The sequence below is a fragment of the Mesoplodon bidens genome (assembly GCF_964165515.1).
Source record: "Mesoplodon bidens genome assembly, chromosome: 11".
In the NCBI taxonomy this organism is placed as follows: domain Eukaryota; kingdom Metazoa; phylum Chordata; class Mammalia; order Artiodactyla; family Ziphiidae; genus Mesoplodon; species Mesoplodon bidens.
Genome location: NC_138167.1, coordinates 99,124,777 through 99,144,811, shown reverse-complemented (window position 1 = coordinate 99,144,811; position 20,035 = coordinate 99,124,777). Strand labels below are relative to the sequence as shown.

General features: G+C 45.5%; 1 protein-coding gene across 1 annotated transcript; it reads right to left on the bottom strand.

Annotated features, from left to right (window-relative positions):
- Window positions 1-245: 245 nt before the first annotated feature.
- Window positions 246-19,826, bottom strand: CSRP2 (cysteine and glycine rich protein 2). The gene is made up of 6 exons (XM_081250064.1): window positions 19,348-19,826; window positions 9,071-9,183; window positions 6,202-6,370; window positions 2,286-2,415; window positions 1,512-1,605; window positions 246-924 (listed from the first exon to the last, which is right to left on the bottom strand). Exons 2-6 carry the CDS (start codon window positions 9,180-9,182, stop codon window positions 848-850), a joined length of 582 nt encoding a protein of 193 aa, XP_081106190.1. The 5' UTR covers window position 9,183; window positions 19,348-19,826; the 3' UTR covers window positions 246-847.
- Between the last annotated feature and the right edge of the window lie 209 nt (window positions 19,827-20,035).

Here is a 20,035-nt window from a genome sequence, read left to right as displayed (position 1 = left end):
ATCAGATGAGAGTGGGGAGTCTTTAAAAAGTCACACTGAGCCTCAGATTCTGTACTTGTCTGTAAGTAGCTGTTTATAATGATCTTTAGATCGAGATAAATCAAAAGAATTTTTAAGTGTTTTAACAGTGTGCCTACCCTGGGTCAGCGTACCTTTCTGAGAAGCTTGTTAGGAGGGCTTCTATGGCTCCACCCCTAGAGATTCTGCTTCTATGGGGCCTAGGAACCTACCTTGTAATACTCCCAGGTGACTCTAGTGCTGGTTGTCCAGGAGCCATGCTTTAGGAAACTGCTTCCAACAAGAGAAGAGCAACCACTGAGCTAGAGTGGGGCAGGCAGGCAGGAGTTCTGCGCTGCTGAATTAATTGCCAGCTCTGAAGAGCCACAATGGCGGGGCCTGTTGCCTAGCAACCCTCACTCTTGAGGCACACTTGCCAGCTTAGAGAGAGCCATCTTTTCCAACAGCTGTAATGCAAACATTAACCTGGTGAGTCAACCGCATAATGGGGTGGACTCTCTTTAACCAATAAAAATGAAGGTGGGGACCCAGATGATTTACCACTAACCGACATCACAGCACTCCTCCAAAAGGTTAATTGAAAGACACTGAACACTAAATTAAGCTGAAGTTTTATTTAAAACGTAAAAGAAATGGTTCTTGAAATGCTGATGAATAAAGCGAAAAGATATAGTGCTCTCTTCCTACTAGTCAGCTGGCCTATCGAAGTACAGGGCGACATACAGTACTTAAGTACTGGGAGAACTTCACAGCAGTTTAGTGTTAGATTATCTGTGCCTAGATTATGTGGAGCTTCTCAGTGTGTGATCTGGGTTCTGGGTTTGCGCCTCTACTGAGCATGAACAAGGGCTCCTGCCCCTTGGCCATAGCCAAATCCCTTGGGCCCAAAGTTTTTCGCATAGCATCCTACAAAAGAAAAGGGAAGAGTTAGTGCAAGTCCATTAAGCTTTGCTGGCATTGCTTAAGACTGGTGTATCAGCAAACATCCATAAATTGAAAAAGCTGTTGGCTACACCAAGAAGAGTTCAACTTATTAAGGTGTAAAATGTGCCATGTAGTAACTATGTTAAAGCTGCAAAGGTAAGTCCGAGTCTTCTGGTTCCCTAGTGTTCAGCTCATGGTCCCAACTGAGTTACAAGTATGCACATTGGGCCAGACAAGTTATATATTTGTCTGTTACCTTCATATATTCATATGCTTTGCTTAAAACATTAAGCTGAAAGAAGACTACTGTTTGTTTTTATTTGTAGGGGAGTTTTAAATGACCAGAAACTTAACTTACTGTATCATCAAAAATGTTCTGTGGTTTTTCTATCATCTGTAAGCATCTCTAGATCTTTTATTTTCAAATACCCAGTGGCACTATCCCAGCTTTTCCCCATTTTCAGAGTGCTTTTTGTCCTTTTTTTTTTTTCCCCTGCTAGTGACATTTCCTTCACTAACAGCCAGTGTGAGATACCCTTATGGACACCAGTAACTGAAGTTAGTTTTACCTTTACAATAGATTTCACCTTCTTTCTCAGTCAGAGTTGTTGACTCAAGACTCTTCCCACACTTGGCACATCGGAAGCAGTTTTTGTGCCAGGGCTGGAAGAGAGGAATGAGTTAAGTTTAGATGCTGTGGCACACAGTGGCTCAGGAAGATCAACCCAAAACAGGCTCCTGACTTCTGTGGGTCAGCCCCAACCAGAAGGCTGAGACTGGACCCTCTGCATTCTTGGGTGCCTGCAAAAGGGCTGAGTTCAGACTTCATCCACAGGAGACATGGACCGGGAGCTGTGCCACGGGAGGGCCATTTCCCTAAGAGCTGTCTGACACCTCGCCACAAGCCCCGTGTGCTCCTTTGAAGACCGCCTCCTTTACAGCTGAGAACACTGCAGCTCAAAGAGGTGAAGTGGTTAAGCAACTCCTCCAAACCCAGTTAGCATCAGGGGCCCTGAGTCACTGCTTTTTTGTTTTTGTTTTTTTCCCTGTCACTACACTGAAGAACCTGCAGAGTCCATGTTTGTTAAGTCTGCGCTTGTCAGTTAACACCTTCAGGAGCACCCCCTATGAAAACAAGGTTCTTTTAAACACAGATGTGATTTGCCAAATAACGGCATCACTTCAAAAAATTAATGATTCAGATGGAAATTCGATTAAGAAAAAGTTTAATTCAAGACATTTATTTCTAAGGCAGAGCGCCTGAGTGGGCTGCGGAGGGGCCTGGGGCAGAAAGGTAGTGGAGAGTAGTCATCCGCTGCTGTTAACTCAAGACGGCACTTTACCTTTCCAGCTCCAATGATCTTCTCGGCAGCGTACACAGAATCCCCACATCTGGAACACTTCTCAGCACCTCCGTATTTCTGAGCAAATTTAGAAGTGTTTGGATTTGTCGTAGGCCTGTGAGGTTGAACACTGTGGAAAGGGGAGAAAGGGAATTAGGCAAGATTTTCCAAAGGGCCCTTATAAGCCTTACAAGGCAGACGCAATGGAACTCTGGGACTTAATTGCTATACTGTCCCTTGACTGGAGGCCCCACAGGCCAGTACAGGGGAAAGAAGAAGGAAGAAATAAATCTCAGGGGCTGGCCCGTTATTATTTTAACCTATTATGGGCTCATTATTGTTACAAAAAGACAGACAAGGCTCCAAACTTAAATGTCTGTCCCTCTGAGTCTAAACTCATCAGAATTCATTGAATCCCCAGTGCTAACCTCTCCCCTAAACAGTTATGCTGTGTTTTAAGAAAACCTACCATAGCACATATTTTCACCCCACATTCATATCATTATTATTATTATTCATATTACCACTGGAATCACAGCTAGCTTTTTACTTCACAGAAGATAGAAAAAATCAGTAGTAACTTAAGCAGTTAAGTTCTACACATAGGTCAGCTGACTTAGGCAGTAACTAGGAAAATTAAGTATGTTTCACAGATGACTTAATTCCCTAATATATTAGGGGAAAGTATGGATAAATTACATTTTTCCTGGGAAAATATTTTGGAAAGTTTACCTATTACTCTGTGATCTGTTTATCTTTGCTTTTTCTCTGTATAATGTACTGTTTTTGTCAGTATTTACAGGTCACTAGGTAAACCTTGTTTTCCTCTCACTTTCTGTAATTTTTTTTCCATTCAGTAGGTAGATGTACCTACCATGCTGGGCTCTGAGAAGATTTCAAGGCTTCCCTAAAGCCTTACAAGTAGGTTGAGCAGATAAGATGTGACAATAAGAGTTAGCACTCAGCAAAGGGAGCTCAGTGTCCGTGTTTCCTACTAGGAAAACAGTTTCATCCTAGTTATATTTTATCAAGTAGGTTACATACATATTTAAAATAAAGTGTTAATTTAGGAATACTGCCTTTTCATAAAATAGTGTATTCAATCTTTACATATATCTTTATTTATATTTATTTTTGGCTGTGTGGGGTCTTCGTTTCTGTGCGTGGGCTTTCTCTAGTTGTGGCGAGCTGGGGCCACTCTTCATCGCTGTGCGCGGGCCTCTCACCGTTGCGGCCTCTCTTGTTGCGGAGCACAGGCTCCAGATGTGCAGGCTCAGTAGTTGTGGCTCACGGGCCTAGTTGCTCCGCGGCATGTGGGATCTTCCCAGACCAGGACTCGAACCCGTGTCCCCTGCCTTGGCAGGCAGATTCTCAACCACTGCGCCACCAGGGAAGCCCAAATTTTACATGTATGTTTAATATCTTCATCTCCACTATATCCACTTTTTAGTCATTTAATGGTTTTCTACACTTCCACCTAAGTTGTTTAATATATAGCATTTCTTGAATCATGTTTGATGTGTCCACTGGAAATTTTATTCTAAGGAACAAATACCAATTCCCAGTACTAATTCCCAGGACTGAATTTTCCATTGTCCCTAATACGGGCATATTTTTTTAAAAACCTCCACAACCCGCTGTATATATAGCCAGCCCTCTTTATCCACAAGTTGTGCATCCACAGATTCACCCGACCTCGGATCAAAAATATTCGAGAAAAAAATTCTGAAAAGTTCCAAAGAGCAAAACCTGCATTTGCTACACGCCAGCAACTATTTACATAGCAGTTGCATGCTCAGATTTTGTATCCGTGGGGAGTCCTGGAACCAATCCCCCATGGATACCAAGGGACACCTGTACTTACTTTTAAAAGTGATCTTTAAAAGCTACTCACAATGATATCCAACACTTGCAGTTAGGAGTTTTCCAAGAAAAATTTCCAAATCTGCCAATCATATTAAGAAGAACTTTATATGGATTATCTCCCACCTCCCTTCCAGCAACCTCAGAAGCCATGGTTAATTGCTACCTCATATGACAGATGAGGAAATAGGGGCTTACATTTAAGTAACTTGCTGGAGGGCTAGAGAATTAGTAAACTGGTGAGCCTGAGCTAACAAATGCAGGTCTGCCTCAGTGAAGATGTTTCTGCGCACTCAGTGGTGCCTCTTCAAGAGATCCCCCCGAAGCTGTTTGGTCCCCATAACTTTCACAGTGGCCATGTGCCATAAGGGCAGTCCAGACTGCAGGTACTCCCAGAGTACAGTCATTGAGAGGGGCTTCTGGAAAAGGACATCCCTACACCTGGTCCTGCAGGATGAGTAACATGTGGCCAGGCTAAAAAGGGGAAGAGGCAAGGACACCCGTCGACACAGGCCAGCACAGAAGGTCGGCTAATGAGTGGAGAATACGGAGAAGCAGGCGTAGACAAAGAGGAGGCTGGTCTCTGTGACTTCAACACGATGGCCACAAGTGCTGACTCACGTTTGGGGTCATGGATGAGTTCTGTTTGGGGGGAATGTGTACGGGTTTATGTGTTTGAAATAAAATCTTGGGAAACAAGAATAGATTTTAACACGTCGGAAAGGGAGAGCAGAACAAGAACAATGAACTCTAACAAAGTCAAAGAGGTACGCTGGGGTCCTGCAAGTGACGGCATGCAGCAATGAATGAGTCAGCCCTCATACAGCTGATGCCCAGCAGGCCACCACAGTTCAGAAAGTGAGTGTGGAAGAAACAGGAGAACAGAGAGGCGGGTCTCGATGCAGGACAGCGCACGAGTATGCGGGCCAAAAGGACAGAAGTTCAAATCCTGGCTCTGCCACTGAGCTGTGTGAGCTGAGCCTTAGTGTCCTATCTGTAAGATAGGGACAAAGTAACTCAACTCCGAGTTCCTGTGAAGATTATATAGAATGAACATAAATGTTCAGCAGACGTTATTTCAGGCATACCATAATGCACTGGGCTTAAGATCATAAGCTTTGGAGTTACACTGGGTTAAGTTCCAGGCTCTACAATTAACTAGCAGTGTGACTTCAGGCAAATCACTTAATTCTCACTGTCTCACTTTGTTCTTGATTAAGATAGGAAACCCTACCTTATAGGGTTCTGAGGATTACATGAGTTACCATATATTATTGCATGGTGTCCAGTCTACAATAAGGGCACAATTAATGGCCTTGTCCAAGGAAAGGCCATCTTATTGGAGTATTACACAGTTTTGGCCTCTTCAATATAAAATGGATGTGGAAAATGTGAAGTTCAAATGAGGGAATTAGTCAAGAACAGGAATTAAATTCCACATGAAGAAATTATGTCTCAACGTGAATTACTAAGTGAAGTTTAGCAGATTTAGCGCTTTACTTGCTTTGGTACCGAAACCTTTAAAATCTAGTAACACTAACCTCTCATAGAATCAAATACAGGAAATAATTTCCATTTTTAAGTAAGAATTGTAAGCTAGAGAAAAGTAATTTCTTGGTGAGGAAACATTCTTACATGGAAGGGCTGACGGAGGAATTTTCATTGACTGCTTAATTGCACATGAGAAATGCATCTCATGATCCCAATACTACATTTCTCCATCATTTGATTTCATGATGTCTGGTCTTTGAAGTGCTGTGAAATGGAAGTAAATTTAAACCAGTTGCTTTTGAGAACGTCACAGCTCCTTGATACACCTCATAATGCTATAAACCGGGACTGGAAATCACTGGCATAATCAATAAGAACTTTGCCAGGTCCAAACTTGTCCATTATTTCCAGCTTAAAGAACAGTCATTAGTTGATACTAGAAAATCTGAGTCATTGTCTTTGATTCTTTCAAGCTAAAACTCTGGAAACCCCCCGATTCCTGTTCACCAAGCAACATGAATTGCCACCATGCCTTCCTGAAGGTCATGTGGTCTTGACTCACCTCTCGGGCTTGATGCCCAGCCTCTCGCCCCGGTCCATGTTGAGCGTGCCCGCGCCCTGGCCGTACCCGTAGCCTTTCGGCCCATACTTCTTTCCGTAGCAGGATTTGCAGTAGATCTCATCATCGTGGATTGCCACTGTTGTACTATCTAAATTTTTCCTGCAAACCACTGAGGGGGAAAAGTTAGACTTTAAAAATATGCCAAAGATTGCCTTGTTCCTTAGAACAATGGTGGCGCTGACACAGGGCCTAGAAAAGGCACAGGCTCTCTCACATTCCTAGTTTATTCTCTGGTTCCCAAAAGCCACTGGAGAGCACCTGGACGGCTTGCTACCTGTGAGGACGATTTGCGTTCCTCCATGGATATGATGGTCATTTCAGAAATACATTAGAATTTTAACATCCTGAAGCCTCAAACTTTTTAGTAGGATCTGCCCCCCAGACAAGAGGGAGAGAAGTTTCCAAGATGTCTATAATTACACGAACAAAAGGAACAAAGCTAGCGCTTTGTGCCCAAGACCCTTGCTCCCACCCTTCAACGCTCAATCCTTTCATCCAAGTATTAAAGAACAAAAGGGTAGGAGCGCCTTGGGCAAGCTGCCTCTGCAGCCCCTCCTCCCCCAAAAGCACCCCCAGGGATAAAAACGGTTTTAAATCCAGAATTCTAGTCTTCATCACTAGTCCGGAAGGGAAAAAGCAGTCTTCTTTCATCTCGCCACCGGCTTCTCCAGCAGTGATAAGTATGTCTGAAAATAGTCAAGTGGTTTAAAGTCTGCATTTGTTTTCCCTTCAGTCCCAGAGGAGAACACATTCTTTCTTGATGGATTTCTTACCACATTTCCACGTATCCCGCTTCATAAAACTGCCAAATGTCATCATGTTTTATCCAGACATTATTTCACTTTCTAAGACTTCAATTAAGCTTAAGGAAAAAAAGACTTGTGAGAGAGCTCACTGGAAGCACAATCGGGCAGCAGGAAACCCAAGATCAGTGCTGTAGAAAAGGGGATTCCCCCCACCCCTTATTTAAAAGAGGGAGAAACAAAAAGAGGAAGGACAGAAAGACGGGCAGGGAAAGGCGACTGGCTGGCTGCTCCAGACTAGAGTTAAATGATGACGTTTCTGTTATCTTAGACTGAAGTCTTCTCTGGTAGAACAGAAATGACGTCATCTACTTTGAACCTTGCTGTTGAGGTTCAAGTACTGAAATATATCTGCTTAAAGACAGAGTTAACCTAAAATCGTACACTGCTGAAGAACAAACACCCTTAACAGACAGATTAAGTAGAAAACTGGTTTTAAACACATATTTATTAACCAGAGCAAGTTTAAATGTATGAAATTTTGACTAGAGAACCACCCCTTTCCCCCTAGGCCTCGTCCGTATTCTCTGCAGTAAAATTCTCCTAAGGTCTGCAAACTACTCTGAATTATTTCCTTAAAAGGCTTTAGTCAGCAGAGGCACATATTAGGAAGGAGTAATAAAGATGACCAGTAAAGACCTTGACATTTAATAAACACTGACTTGATTACGGTGTAGATATCCTGGCTTAACCTAGAGGAAACTAAGAACAATTTCTCAAGTATTTACATTTCCTCTTTGTTCACATACTCTCTTGGTTACAAAGCTGCTGAAAAGTATGGATTCCTGTAAAAAAAAATTAACTTCTAAGAGAAGAAATGGTTAAACCAAATCTGAGAAATGCTAGCTATTATGGAGGCGTACATAGCAAACATTCATATGTTGTATTTGTATTCTTCGTAACTGCAACTCTCTGTTGTCTGTTTCTGGTCGTCTGCAAAGCAGTTGCTGTATAGAAAGGTCCAGACGCCTTAAATGCTGGTGCCTAGAGGAGAAGGACAACTAAAATTTGGGAGGGAAACTCTTTCTGCAGATTATTCCTTAGTGTAACCAGATTTCTTTTTCACATAGGCAGTTTCTAACAGTAATTTTCACTGCACAGTACTCTAGATGTAGCGGAGAGCTGCACAGACGGGTGGGTTCCTCACCAAATCCTACATTCAAGAAAATTTTGTCATTTGAATCAGAAGCTGATTAATGTTGAGCTTCCTGAAGCAGCTACTCTCCTGTTTTAAGACTGAAGACTTGGTTGTCCTGAGAAGGAATCTGCCTGCCGGGGAGAGGGGGCTTCTCTCCTGTTCCGTTTCTCTCATTATCAGGTACTGACCATCGTTGGAGCAGACGCCCACGTGCTAGTTCGTGGTCTACCTCCCGTCTGTACCAGCCACTCCGGTAATTCTCTCTCTATAAACAACAGTAATTCCCCACCTGCTTCTGTGGGGTTTTCATATCCTACGTTCCTTTCCCTCAAATTTAGGACATCAATAACAAGAAATAACTCTGAATATTCACTACCAGAGAAGACAGAATTTGAGCTTCTAGACATGTGAATTTCACCTAACAGTGTGGCGAGAAACCAGCCAGTTAGGCTTCCAAGAGAAGGAGCGCCGCCAGAACGAGAAGGCTGGGGCGGACGGGGAGTGAGCCGTTCGTTCAGGAATCGGAGCCAAGCCCTTGGGATGTGCCAGGAACTGTGCCGGGTGCCAGACTATAAACAACCCCGAGGTCTCGGTGAAGCGGGGGAGACAGACGTGACAACAGATAAAGTACAGGGGGTGCCACGTGGAGGCGAAGCGCTACGGGGACCCGGAGGCCAAGGGTCTGGGTCGCCCCTGCTGTCCTTGCTGTGAGGCTGAGCGCTTGCACTGTCCATGGGGACAGACAGGCAGAAACCACTGGGGCCGCTAAAATCATCTTTGTTAACAAAAGCACCGTTTCTTCCTGAAATCGGTGAACTGAAGCTTCTGACACACGCGTTCTGTTCGCGCGCGCGCGGGGGAGACTCACTGCACAGGAAGCAGCAGCGGTGGAAGCTCCGGCCATCGCACTGCACCTCCTCTGCGTGGTACACAGTCCTCCCACAGGCCCCGCACTTGTTGCCACCTCCCCAGACGGGCATCCTGCAGGAAGACAGAATCGTTAGGACGGGCCCCTACTGTACGAGACGTCTTACACGCTCCCTGGAGGGCTTTCTACACCCAGGGGACAGCAGACAGCGTTGGTTTCTTTATAACCTGCCCTGCCCACATCTTTAAAAGACCTGCGTTCCTCGAAAGTAACCTCGTCTCACCCCCCAAATCACAGCCCTCACTAGGAGACGGGCTTGTCGTGCACAGGTTTTTTTCTCCTCCAGGACAAAGGACCTGCACTTAGTACAACACTGCAGGTCGACAGGCACAAAACAAACTGCCGCCAGCATCCACGGGGGTTGAGAAAGCAGTGTAGGGGGTGGAAAGGCAAAGGGAAAGGCTGCCCACGCCCACCTCCAGTCGTAACGAACTGGTTCAAAGCTCAGCTGAAGAACTTACACTTGGGTGGAGGTTTTTACATGTTTCATTCACTGTTACATCACCAAATTCTTAACCATAGAACATACACGAGCTATAACACGCCTCCAGGGAGGCAAGATTAAGTTGTGTATTTTCAGCTCAAGTTATGAGAGATTATAGCATAAACACTTGTTTCTCTGACTAGCACAACTGCATGGCTGGAGCCTGGCAGTAACCACAACAAACACCCATCCAGATGGCTATCATTTAAGTTTTTGTGCTTCACTAATCCCAGTGTCCTGAAGTCCAGCCCACAGTTGGCTTTCCCTCTCTGGTGGGCCTGTCCGTCCACACAGAATAGGCTACCAAGTTGCCTTCCTGGCAAGATGAATTGTTTGTTGACTGTGTCAGAATAACCTCTGAGCAATGTGGCCTGGGGGTAGAACTGGAAGTTTAAATCCTTGGCTATCTTGCTGTGATGTAGGGCAACGTGTTCTAATCTCCTTTGCAATGTACTGGTCTGCCTGGACCCAGTTTAAAATGCCTAGTTCTGAATGGCCAGTGTGCTCAAGTGCCTTTGCCAGTACAGAAAGTTGTCCTGCAGAGACAGCATGTTATGTCAGACCTGCCCTGAGTGGTATCTGAAAACACAGTAGAAGAATTCCTTTCACCCCCACCATCATTTCCGGACTTCCCTTTGCTGAGTGCCATTTGCAGCCCTTGTCTGCTGCGTCTCCTTGGATGAGGTGCTGCCCTCTAGTAAACAGCTAGCTAAGAAGGCTGAGACGTCCTTACTAACTCAAGTCTGGCTAGAAAAAAAAAAGTTGGGGGACAAGGACAGCTGCTAAGCAAAAGGCTGAAGAATCTTCAGTCCTTGAGATAAAAAGGAGGGCGGAGAAAATTCCTATCCCACTGCCCATCCTACAATCCAGAACACAATGACTCCCTAAACACCGAGACGAGGCGTTTACACGAAAAAGATTTACAGAATTAACCACTGTGTTGGTCACCCTTCTGGGGCACAGCCTTCTCTGGCCCCTCGTCTGGGAATACTTCCCCCAGGTTTTCTCGAGGGCGGCAACCATCTCTTTCTTGGCACACGTGGTTTAGAGAAGTACTTATTAAAATGTGGTCTCCTGGTGACAGTCCACTGTGCTGGCTACCAATTCGAGACAACATTCAGATAAGCGATTAGAAAGTTTTCTACAATTTTATGCCACAATAATCAAGAGCATGATCAGTGGACTCATCTTGTTGGACAGAGGACAGTCAGATAATCAGTGTGTATTTGGAAATTAAAATAAAAAGAATGGTCCTTTACCACAGATGGTTTGAGAAGCACTAGTTTAGAGGGTGTGCCTCTACCCTCAATTCCAGGGCTGGACATGCGATGCATCACTGCAGTCAGATGAGTGCATTCCCCCTCCTACCCTGGCGACTGGTTTAGGAATGGGCACAGGACCCCAAGCCAGTTCAATGGAAGTTAAACCCGGCCTTGGCTTTAGAACTGTGCCAGTGCAGGAGTGGAGTTGTTAGCAGCTGTCTGGAAGAAAAGAACCTAAGAAGGAAGCCAGCACAGAGGAAAACAGAGAGACTAGTTTAGATAGTCTTTAGCTGAGCCTTGTTGTATCCTGTGCTCTTCAATTATGAGCCAATAATTTTTAAGCCTTTGGGAGATAGAGCCCCTGGTCCTAGAAACAAACAGGAACAACACACACAGACACACAAAAAGACCTGACTGACAGGACTAGTTATCCCTGCATTGTTGGCCTCAACTTGCAAAAAGCCTGTTTCCCTTGTTCAGACAGGAACAGAGTCATTGCTAGGGTCCACAAACGTTACCAGGCTCCTGTGAAGGCATCCATATAGGATCGATATCCAGCAACAATGGAATATATTTGCAAGCTTTTCTTTGGTAGTTGCATAAATCTCTTATTCCTGTCCCCGGAGACTGGTGCTCCATTGTTTAAATCCACAGTGAAACCTGAGCCCGGCTAGAGAACCTGACACAAAACTTGGCTCCAGCGCCTGCACTGGCTTGAGTTTGGAGGGCAGTTAATGATATTGACTTTGCCCCATGGCTCCAAAGCTACCCGTGTTCTGGAATGCTCACAGATACAACAGACATCAGCCCGAAGTATCCCATGATTTCTGAGGAGACCAAACACCAAACCCAGACTTGCAGGTAATGACGTCCCAGTGACTTAAAATCAGATCCCAACCATCAACAGCCCAGCTGGCTTTTAAAATACTTTTATCATCAAGGCATTTCTCATCATGTTAGAAAGGGTCATCGTACCACCAACCCGTATCATAATTACTTTGGATCAATCACCAATAAGGAGCCAGACTTTGTATCAAGACAAACACTATCCTCGGTTGTCTCTAAGTAACAGTTAAAAATACATAAAAACGAACTCATCACTCTGTGTTACTCTCTCTCTACGATAGAGCAACTTGGACTTTTAAAAAAGGAAGAACATCTTCCCTCTCCTTGTGTAGTTCAGGCTTGAGTTCACCCCCTTGTAAGTCAAGTCTGATTCCTACGGTACTTGCCACGCCAGCCAAGTGTGAATATGTCATCTTTTCGGGAAACACCCATCCAATACCTTTTCAGCTTTACCATTTTAAGAGCTGCCTTCCTTTGAGGGTGGGGACCACTGCTCTATCTTCTCCCACACCATCAACCAGAGTGCTTGGCATATGTCAAAATATTTCATTTCTATTGTTTTAAGGAATCCTTCCGTTTTCAACTTGTTTTTACTCTTCCCAGTTTGATCTTATGCTTATAAAGACAAAGGTAGCACTGCCCTACTGCTGTGTCACATTCTTGGATTCTCAGTAAGATTTCCAAGTCATTAACTTCTTAAAAGTTCCACTCAGTTTAAAGGCTTTCCTAAAGATTTCTGAATAACCCTCTCTGGGGGCCAGGCTAATGGTGTAATAGAGCATCCTCAGAAAGCTTCAGATGGATTTACGTTTTATTTTTTAAGCAGGATAGTGCATAGTTGGGTGTTCCTTATGTTATCCTCTATTTTGTATGTCTGAAATATTTTGTAATGGAAGGAAAGAAGGAGGGAAGGAAGGAAGGAAAGGAGTGATGGAGGAAGACATTGATCTAGACAGACCTGGGTTAACTTCACTATTATAATGGTTGTGCAGTGTCGGGCTTAATTTTCTTATCTGCAAAAACGGGGGGAAAGGTAGCTCTCTCTACCTCACAGAGATATTGTGAAGATAAAACACAGTAAATAAATGCCTTGGCAGACATCCAATAACTGGTGGCTCGAGGATGGGAGGGGCATCTCATGCGGTCCATCCTGCTATCAGTACTCCTATAGGAAACCCACTGACTAGCACCTATAGAACACAGCTCAGAGCAACAAACAGTAAAGGAAAAAGTTACCCGATTAGTCACTCATAAACCTTTCTCCAGAACATTACAATGCACGGCAAGTATAACAACAGTTGCACTTGCGGGGACTAAGAAATGAAGTTCAAATTTACACTTTTAGGGTGAACCCCTATGCGTGTTTGCTGAATTTGGCAGAGGGAAATGGGACCATCTTCCATTTCTGTCACTCCTGGCATTGCTATGCATATATTAAAAAAAAAAACATACACACAAAAACCCAAAGCTTCATTTTTCCTACAAGCCCTTGGCTGTACTACTCCACAACAGCTGACATTAATCACAGCAAACTGGATTTGCACTGAGCAATCTGGGCTGCATGCCTTTCCCTGATCCTATGCATTAATTTACAAAATGGTAAGAGGAGAAATAAAACCCCACGTTACACACACCTCGCAAATGAGGCCGAACATGGGCCAATTCAGGTTTTTGTCTTGTTCTTTGGTTCTCATTGCCTGAAAGAGCTCCAGCACTAGGATTTATCCACTGTGTTGGATTAAAAAGCTTGGTTTACATCAAACACCTATGTGCAGTTTCTCTTTGCTGCTTCTCCCCAGTCTAAGACACCACCCAGAATCAGTAAGACTTAGCCCAAGAAGAAAATTACTATAGTCTAAATCTGAGTCACCTTGCGGTCAAGTTAGCTCATTCTCTAGATAACCAATGACCACAGGGACCATTCTCCCCACCTGTGCTGCACTGACTGCCTTATGTTAGAATCTGAATGACTCAAACTCTTGAATTTCGAGCCTATGTGCCACCACTTGTAATTTAAATTAACTGGTCTGATGCCGAGTGAATCCGTCTATAAACCCAGATTCTAAATGCTTCCAGAAGATTTGACATCTTATGACTACATACAGAATCTTTGTTATTATGCTATAACTTCCCAAAAGGAGAATCTACTATAAACCAGTTTCATCTTGAGCCCTAGAGGGGGTCACTTGTTAAAGAATATGTAACTGTCCCCAATTACAATGATCTTTAAAGAGGCCAGAGTTTGAGAGCTGTAATTAATTGAAAATTAAGCTGCACTCAATGCCCATTCTAGAAAGGTTTTCTTCTGCAACCCAAACTACCTGCTTCGTCTACTTCCCTTATCTGAGTGAACACCACTGAGCCAGGGGTAGGACTCTCTGTGTCTTAGTGATGGGCTCCAAGTTCCATTTGGCTTCTTCTACCAAAGCTAAATCCTCAAGCTGGTCTTCAAGAGAGCTCGGCCTCAGGATGAACTAAGAAGATGGATTTTGGAGTCCACACAGTCTCATTTCCCTCATATGCAAAATAAGGGTAGCAGAGCCTTTCTTTCAGAGTTGTTAAGAAACTGAGATGAGAAAATGCTTACAGTTGGCATTCAGTTACTGGCCGCCTTTATCATCAGTGTTTAGCAATGTTCAGTCTTTGTTATCAACACTCATCTTCTCCGACCCATCTCATAGTCCATCCATTCCTTCATTGTGTCCCTAATCCCTCTACATCAGGAAAACTGACTTACCTCCCTCCCTCATCCAGCTAACTCCCGACTTCATTTCTTTTTTGTTCTTTTTTTTTTTTTTTTTTGCGGTACGCAGGCCTCTCACTATTGTGGCCTCTCCCGTTGCGGAGCGCAGGCTCCGGACGCACAGGCTCAGTGGCCATGGCTCACGGGCCCAGCCGCTCCGTGGCTGTGGGATCTTTGCGGACCGGGGCATGAACCCGCGTCCCCTGCATTGGCAGGCGGACTCTCAACCACTGCGCCACCAGGGAAGCCCCCAACTTGATTTCTGAATCTCAAGTAATTCTTCCAGGGCAGGGGCAGCTAATAAACCCTGTAATGCTGTACAGTTTATGAAGCTCTCCTACAAATCTATTAATTCAACATCTTATAAGCCATATCCTGGGTTGGGAGCTGACGATAAAAGGGTAAAGGAAGGGTGCCTGTTTCTCAGGGAGTTCTACTTTGGTGGTAGAAGTATGTAAACAAATAACAGCAAAGTAACCCAAAGCCCAGAAGCGTGTAGAAGGGGCTTTGGGAAGTCTCTATGGTCTGTTGATGGAGGGACGCCAAAACAGTTTCATCTTATTGATTGATTGATACTGGGTTCCTGGAACTATGTTGGAAGAGACTCTGGAGACCAGTGAAGGTTCCACATTAAAGGTCACTGTGGTTAATAATGTCTGCCATAGAAACTGCAGTGCACGGGCCACCTCTGAGACATTCCAGGGATAAGAGAAAGAGTGTGGAACTCAGAATGCGACAGATGTAAGCTTGAAAGTCAGTTACCAGCTCTGTGATCTTGGCCAAGTTCCTTAACATCTGAGCCTCCAAATCTTCAGCTATAACTCGGAAATGGATGAGCGCTCTGCCATAGGATGGTTGTTTAACGAGATAACATTCGTAAAGCACCTGGCAGAAGCCTGTGCTCCACAAATATTGGCTTCCTTTTCCTTCAGGAGCACTAGTGGGCCTGATTATGGTTACCAGACGTTCAGCGGTTAAGTGACTTGCTCAGGTCACTGACCTCCAAAGATGCAAATCTAGGCTCAACCACTCATGTCTGACTCCAGAACCACAAGCTGTCCCCCAAACTCCCATATCTGATTTAAGGGTCGAGAACATTCAAACCACCTGAGCGTGATCAATCCTTGAGCTATCAACTTACATGCAGGAACACCTTCCTCTCTGGCCAGTCTTCATCCATCCACCTAGCAGTTAGCAAGTGTCCTCTATGTGCTAATCTCATACCCAAACTGCTACTTTCCACCAAAAAGCCCTCTCTACCACTCCTCTCCGCCAACCAAAGTCCATCCTCCTACTGAGGGAAGCCTCCCTTCTGTCTAATAAGCCGTGCTTTGTGTACCTCACCCTCACCATTCATTACTAATTCTATATCCTGTTGCCACTCATGTCTTCAACTCGGAGGAGAGCCTGACACCGATTTGGAGACCAGCTGTCAAATCACACATCAGAACACAACTGCGCTCTCAGCCCGGGCACTCGGACCTCCACCTGCCAGCCCCAGAGAGCCACAATCTGTGCAAACTACGAGCTATTCAGTTATTCAAACAATTTAATGTTTGTGTGATTTTTACATGGAGTCAGACTGAGATTTATATGCCAAGACTACTGTTTATTTGCCAAAAGATCTTAGGCTGGTTATCTGATCTGCTCGTTTTCTCATTTTAAAAACGGAGATACTGCTTACTTATATCATAAGGCAGTTTTGAGATTGAACAATACATGTAAAGCACTGCGAATAATGCCTGCCACATGATAAATAACAGTAATTAGAAATACGTAACGCTTACTACACCTAGGTTAAGTAGTCTACTTAAATATTAACTTAATCCTCATAACAACTGAGGTAGGCATTATCCTTATCCTCACTGCATGGGTGGGAAAGCTGAGGTATAGATTATTAAGTGACTCATAACTGTAAAACCAAAACACAATTACCAGTTCAACTTAAAAATACCAGTGAAATTCAAATAGACTATACTGGGTTTATCTGACTGATGTTTCACTAAAACTAAAACACTGCTAGCAACACAAATATAGTAGTGACTGATACGGCTCTAGCACAAGTTCTTTTAAATTGGGTATTTTCTGTCCTGCTGTGGGAGGTATGCAGATGTGATTCGGTCTTTGCTTTCCTCTTCTGGAGGAGAAGCCACCATGAAACCTAACTGGGAAGTCATATGGCCCTAATGTGTTAAATGGTATGTGTCCTCTCATTAGTCAAGGACAATTAGTACTGTTGGTACAAACAGAAAAGCAAGGAACCTGATATCCTTTGCAAATGATTCACAATATACTTCTTTTGCTTCTTCCTCTAAGACTTACACTAAAATGTACAATTTTTATCATCAGAATTTGTGCCCGGCTCCTCCACAATCCAGTTTGAGAAAACTCCCCTAAGTCAGTCAGGGTTCATAACCTGGGGTCCACAGATTCCTTGAAATTCTGGGGATCACTGAACTTGGTACTGTGTACTTTATTTTATGCACCTAAAAACAGTTTGAGAAGGGGTCCAGAGGCTTCACCAGACTGCCAAAAAGTTCCATGACACAAAAAAGTTAGGTATTACCATCCTAGGTAATCAAGACCCCAAGTGTAGGGAACCCCACCCAATAGAACACAAGGGATGCCATGCAAATACCAGCCCAGGAAATGATGCAGTTCAGGAAACCTGTGAATATCTGCAAAGGGAAGAAAGCTGGCCTCCAGGCAAGGCCTAGGCGATACTGTTCAGAGTCAGCAATCTTCTAGAAGAGGCTTTCACTGATAGCCGTTTCCCCCTATATTCAACAAAGTGCAGAACGGAGTCTAATTACAAGGAACCTCTCCCAAACTGGGCTGGGTTTTATACAAGGAACAGCATGCCTTCCGAGAACCCCTGCAAGGTATGTGCTATTACACCCATTTTACAAGATGAAGTAACTGAGACCAGAGAGTAAAATAACTTGCCTAAGGTCATCAAACCAGTGGCTGCTGAAGCTGGGATGTGAATTTGGGCCCAACTGGTCAGTCCTGTCCTTCTCACCATGCTATGCCTCCTCTCCCGCTGTGGGCTTGCTCTCCCCCGCTCATCTGATTTACCTGATTTTTGACAGAGAAGAAAAATCAGAGGCCCAGATGTCCACATTTCGTGGCGGCGTCAAGGCTGGACCCAGGCTTCTAAAGCTCGTTTATTGCTGCCCCCTCTAATCTATGCCAACAATTCTTGCTATTTTATTATAAAATACAGTTTCCTCAAAATCCAAATGAGTTGGCAATTTCATCAGGACAGACCCCCAGTGAGTACTGCTTTCAGCCCAGTATTTGGCGTATACCAGTGTCAATCAATATTTGTGAATACATTTGGAGGAATCCATTAAAAAACTCATGATAGAGACTGTAGATCAAATCTGCTAATATTTCTATTGCTTGAGTCCAATTAAATCTTTGTTCCCTACAATTGCAATCTTACTCATTCATTCATTCAATTAACCAGCATTGGCTCTGGTCCAACGGTGTGTTTAAGACACCCAAGCCAGGCACTGTGAATTTCAAAGACTCATGGGATACAGACCCCCGTGTCTACCTAACTTCACTCTGAAAGAGCAAAGGAAACGAATCCAGGGTAAAAAGAACCTTGAGAAGTATTGGTAGAGTATAAGTGGCAGTCAACTTCAGAGGGCAATGACCAAGGAGACGGTGTGGAGGGAGACCGCAAAGGACTTCACAAAATGTGTTCTCGTTTGGTATGCAGTTGTTAACGTACGTGCAACTCACCCTTTAGGAATCCATTGCCCATCTTTTTCCTGAAAATTGGAGTCAAATTATAGCCAACTTTGTGGCTGTCCTATTTGAATTCTTGGCATTTTTTATAAGTAGAGTTTTAAAACAGGTTAACTAGAAAAGTTAAGAACGAAAGAGACCATTTTTACTGCCGAGTTAAAAAAAAAAACTACCCCAAATAAAAAGTATTTATAAAATGAACAGGAAAAGGAAAAAGTCTGGTCTGCAGACTGCGAATAAAACAGGTTGAACATTTGGGGTAACCATTTAAACAAATATCGTTCTACAAACGTCCTGGCTGGGGGAGTGGGGGCGTGCAGGGCAGACGTGGGTGTCTCCCGACTCAGAAAACCCACCCTGCCCCCCCCCCGGGGGACTGCCTACGTGGAGCTTTGGAACCGAGGACGTGATTTACAGGACCTGTTGCAGAATTTACAACCAAGTATTCTTGCTTTCCCGGTTTGTACCTGAATGGTAGAAAGTTCCGGAAAAAGCTGGGAGTGATCAATATGACGTTTCACTGCTGTGCCTTCGACATTTAAGGTTCAGCGCTCGGTGGGCAGAGACCACCAAACAATGGGGATACCAGGAGCTCTGTACCGCAGCAGGGGAAGGATTCCGGGCTCGACAGGCTGGGGGAGCCCCCTCCGCACCCGCAGGGCTCCGAACAAACCTCTGGGAAGGTCGCCCTTGGCGTGCAGCACACTCGGGGCACAGGAGACCCCGAGACTCGGATCCCGCCCTCCCCTTTGCGAAGAGAGAACGCGCCACTGGAGGAGGGGGCCCTAGGCTACTAAAAGGCGGATTAGCAGCCCCGCGAAACTCTCGATCCCACCTCTCTCTCCCAGAGAAACCGGTATGGAGGTCGCGCACGATTATTTCTCTGCGCAGCGGACCCGGGATCCGAGAGCAGGGCTGAGGCGGCCACGGGGAACGGGGCAGGTGTGTGGAGATCAGGGCGCAGGGGTGAGGAGGATGGCTAGGGGGACCAAATGGGGATCGCGATGGGGACATCGGAGGAGATGAGAGGGGGCGCCGGCAGGGCGGCCTCCGCATCCCAGGAGGCTGAGAGAACCCCCCCCCCCACCGGGGTCGGCGGAGACGTCCGCACCTCCCTACTCACTCGAGTCGCAAGCAGGATCACGCACCGCGGGCGGAACCAGCGAGAAGCAGTCGGAGAGAGCGCGGCGGGAGTCCGAGAGCCAGGACGCAGGGAGCCGCCGGTACCTTTTCAAGCCCCCTGTGGGCGTGGCCTGTGGGTGCCCCGCCCCTACTCCTCCGCGCCCCGCCCCGCCTCGCGGCGCCTGGCCGATTCCCGGACCGGCGCGGAGGGCGGGAGCGGTGAGCTGCTCGCGGCCGGGCTCCGGGGTAAAGACAGAGAGACAAAGGCAGAATCCCGCCTCTTCCTGCTGCTTCCCGCGCGGCCAGCATCTTCCCACGTACCGGGACTGCTTCCACCGACTTTACTCCTCTCGCTCGCAACGGGAGCCCGCAGTGTCTAGAAGTGGTTAACCGGAGCCGGGAAAGGAGGCTTCCTCACCCTGCAGAGAGGCCGGACGGCGGGACTGTCCCGTCGGGAAACAGCCCTCGCCGCCCTGCGACGTCCCCTTCCGACCGCGGTTGCCAATTCTCCTTTAGGAGGGAACAGTCCAAGGTCGAGGAGTTTCCAGCAGTTAGAAAACCGGCCAGATCGGACGTTTCCACCACCCCGTCCCTTGCCTTACCCTTATTAGTAAACTCAACGTGATTAACTTCCCCAGTGGACAAGTATCCGCTTGCCCGATTTCCAGCTTCTGGGAAATCGCAACCTT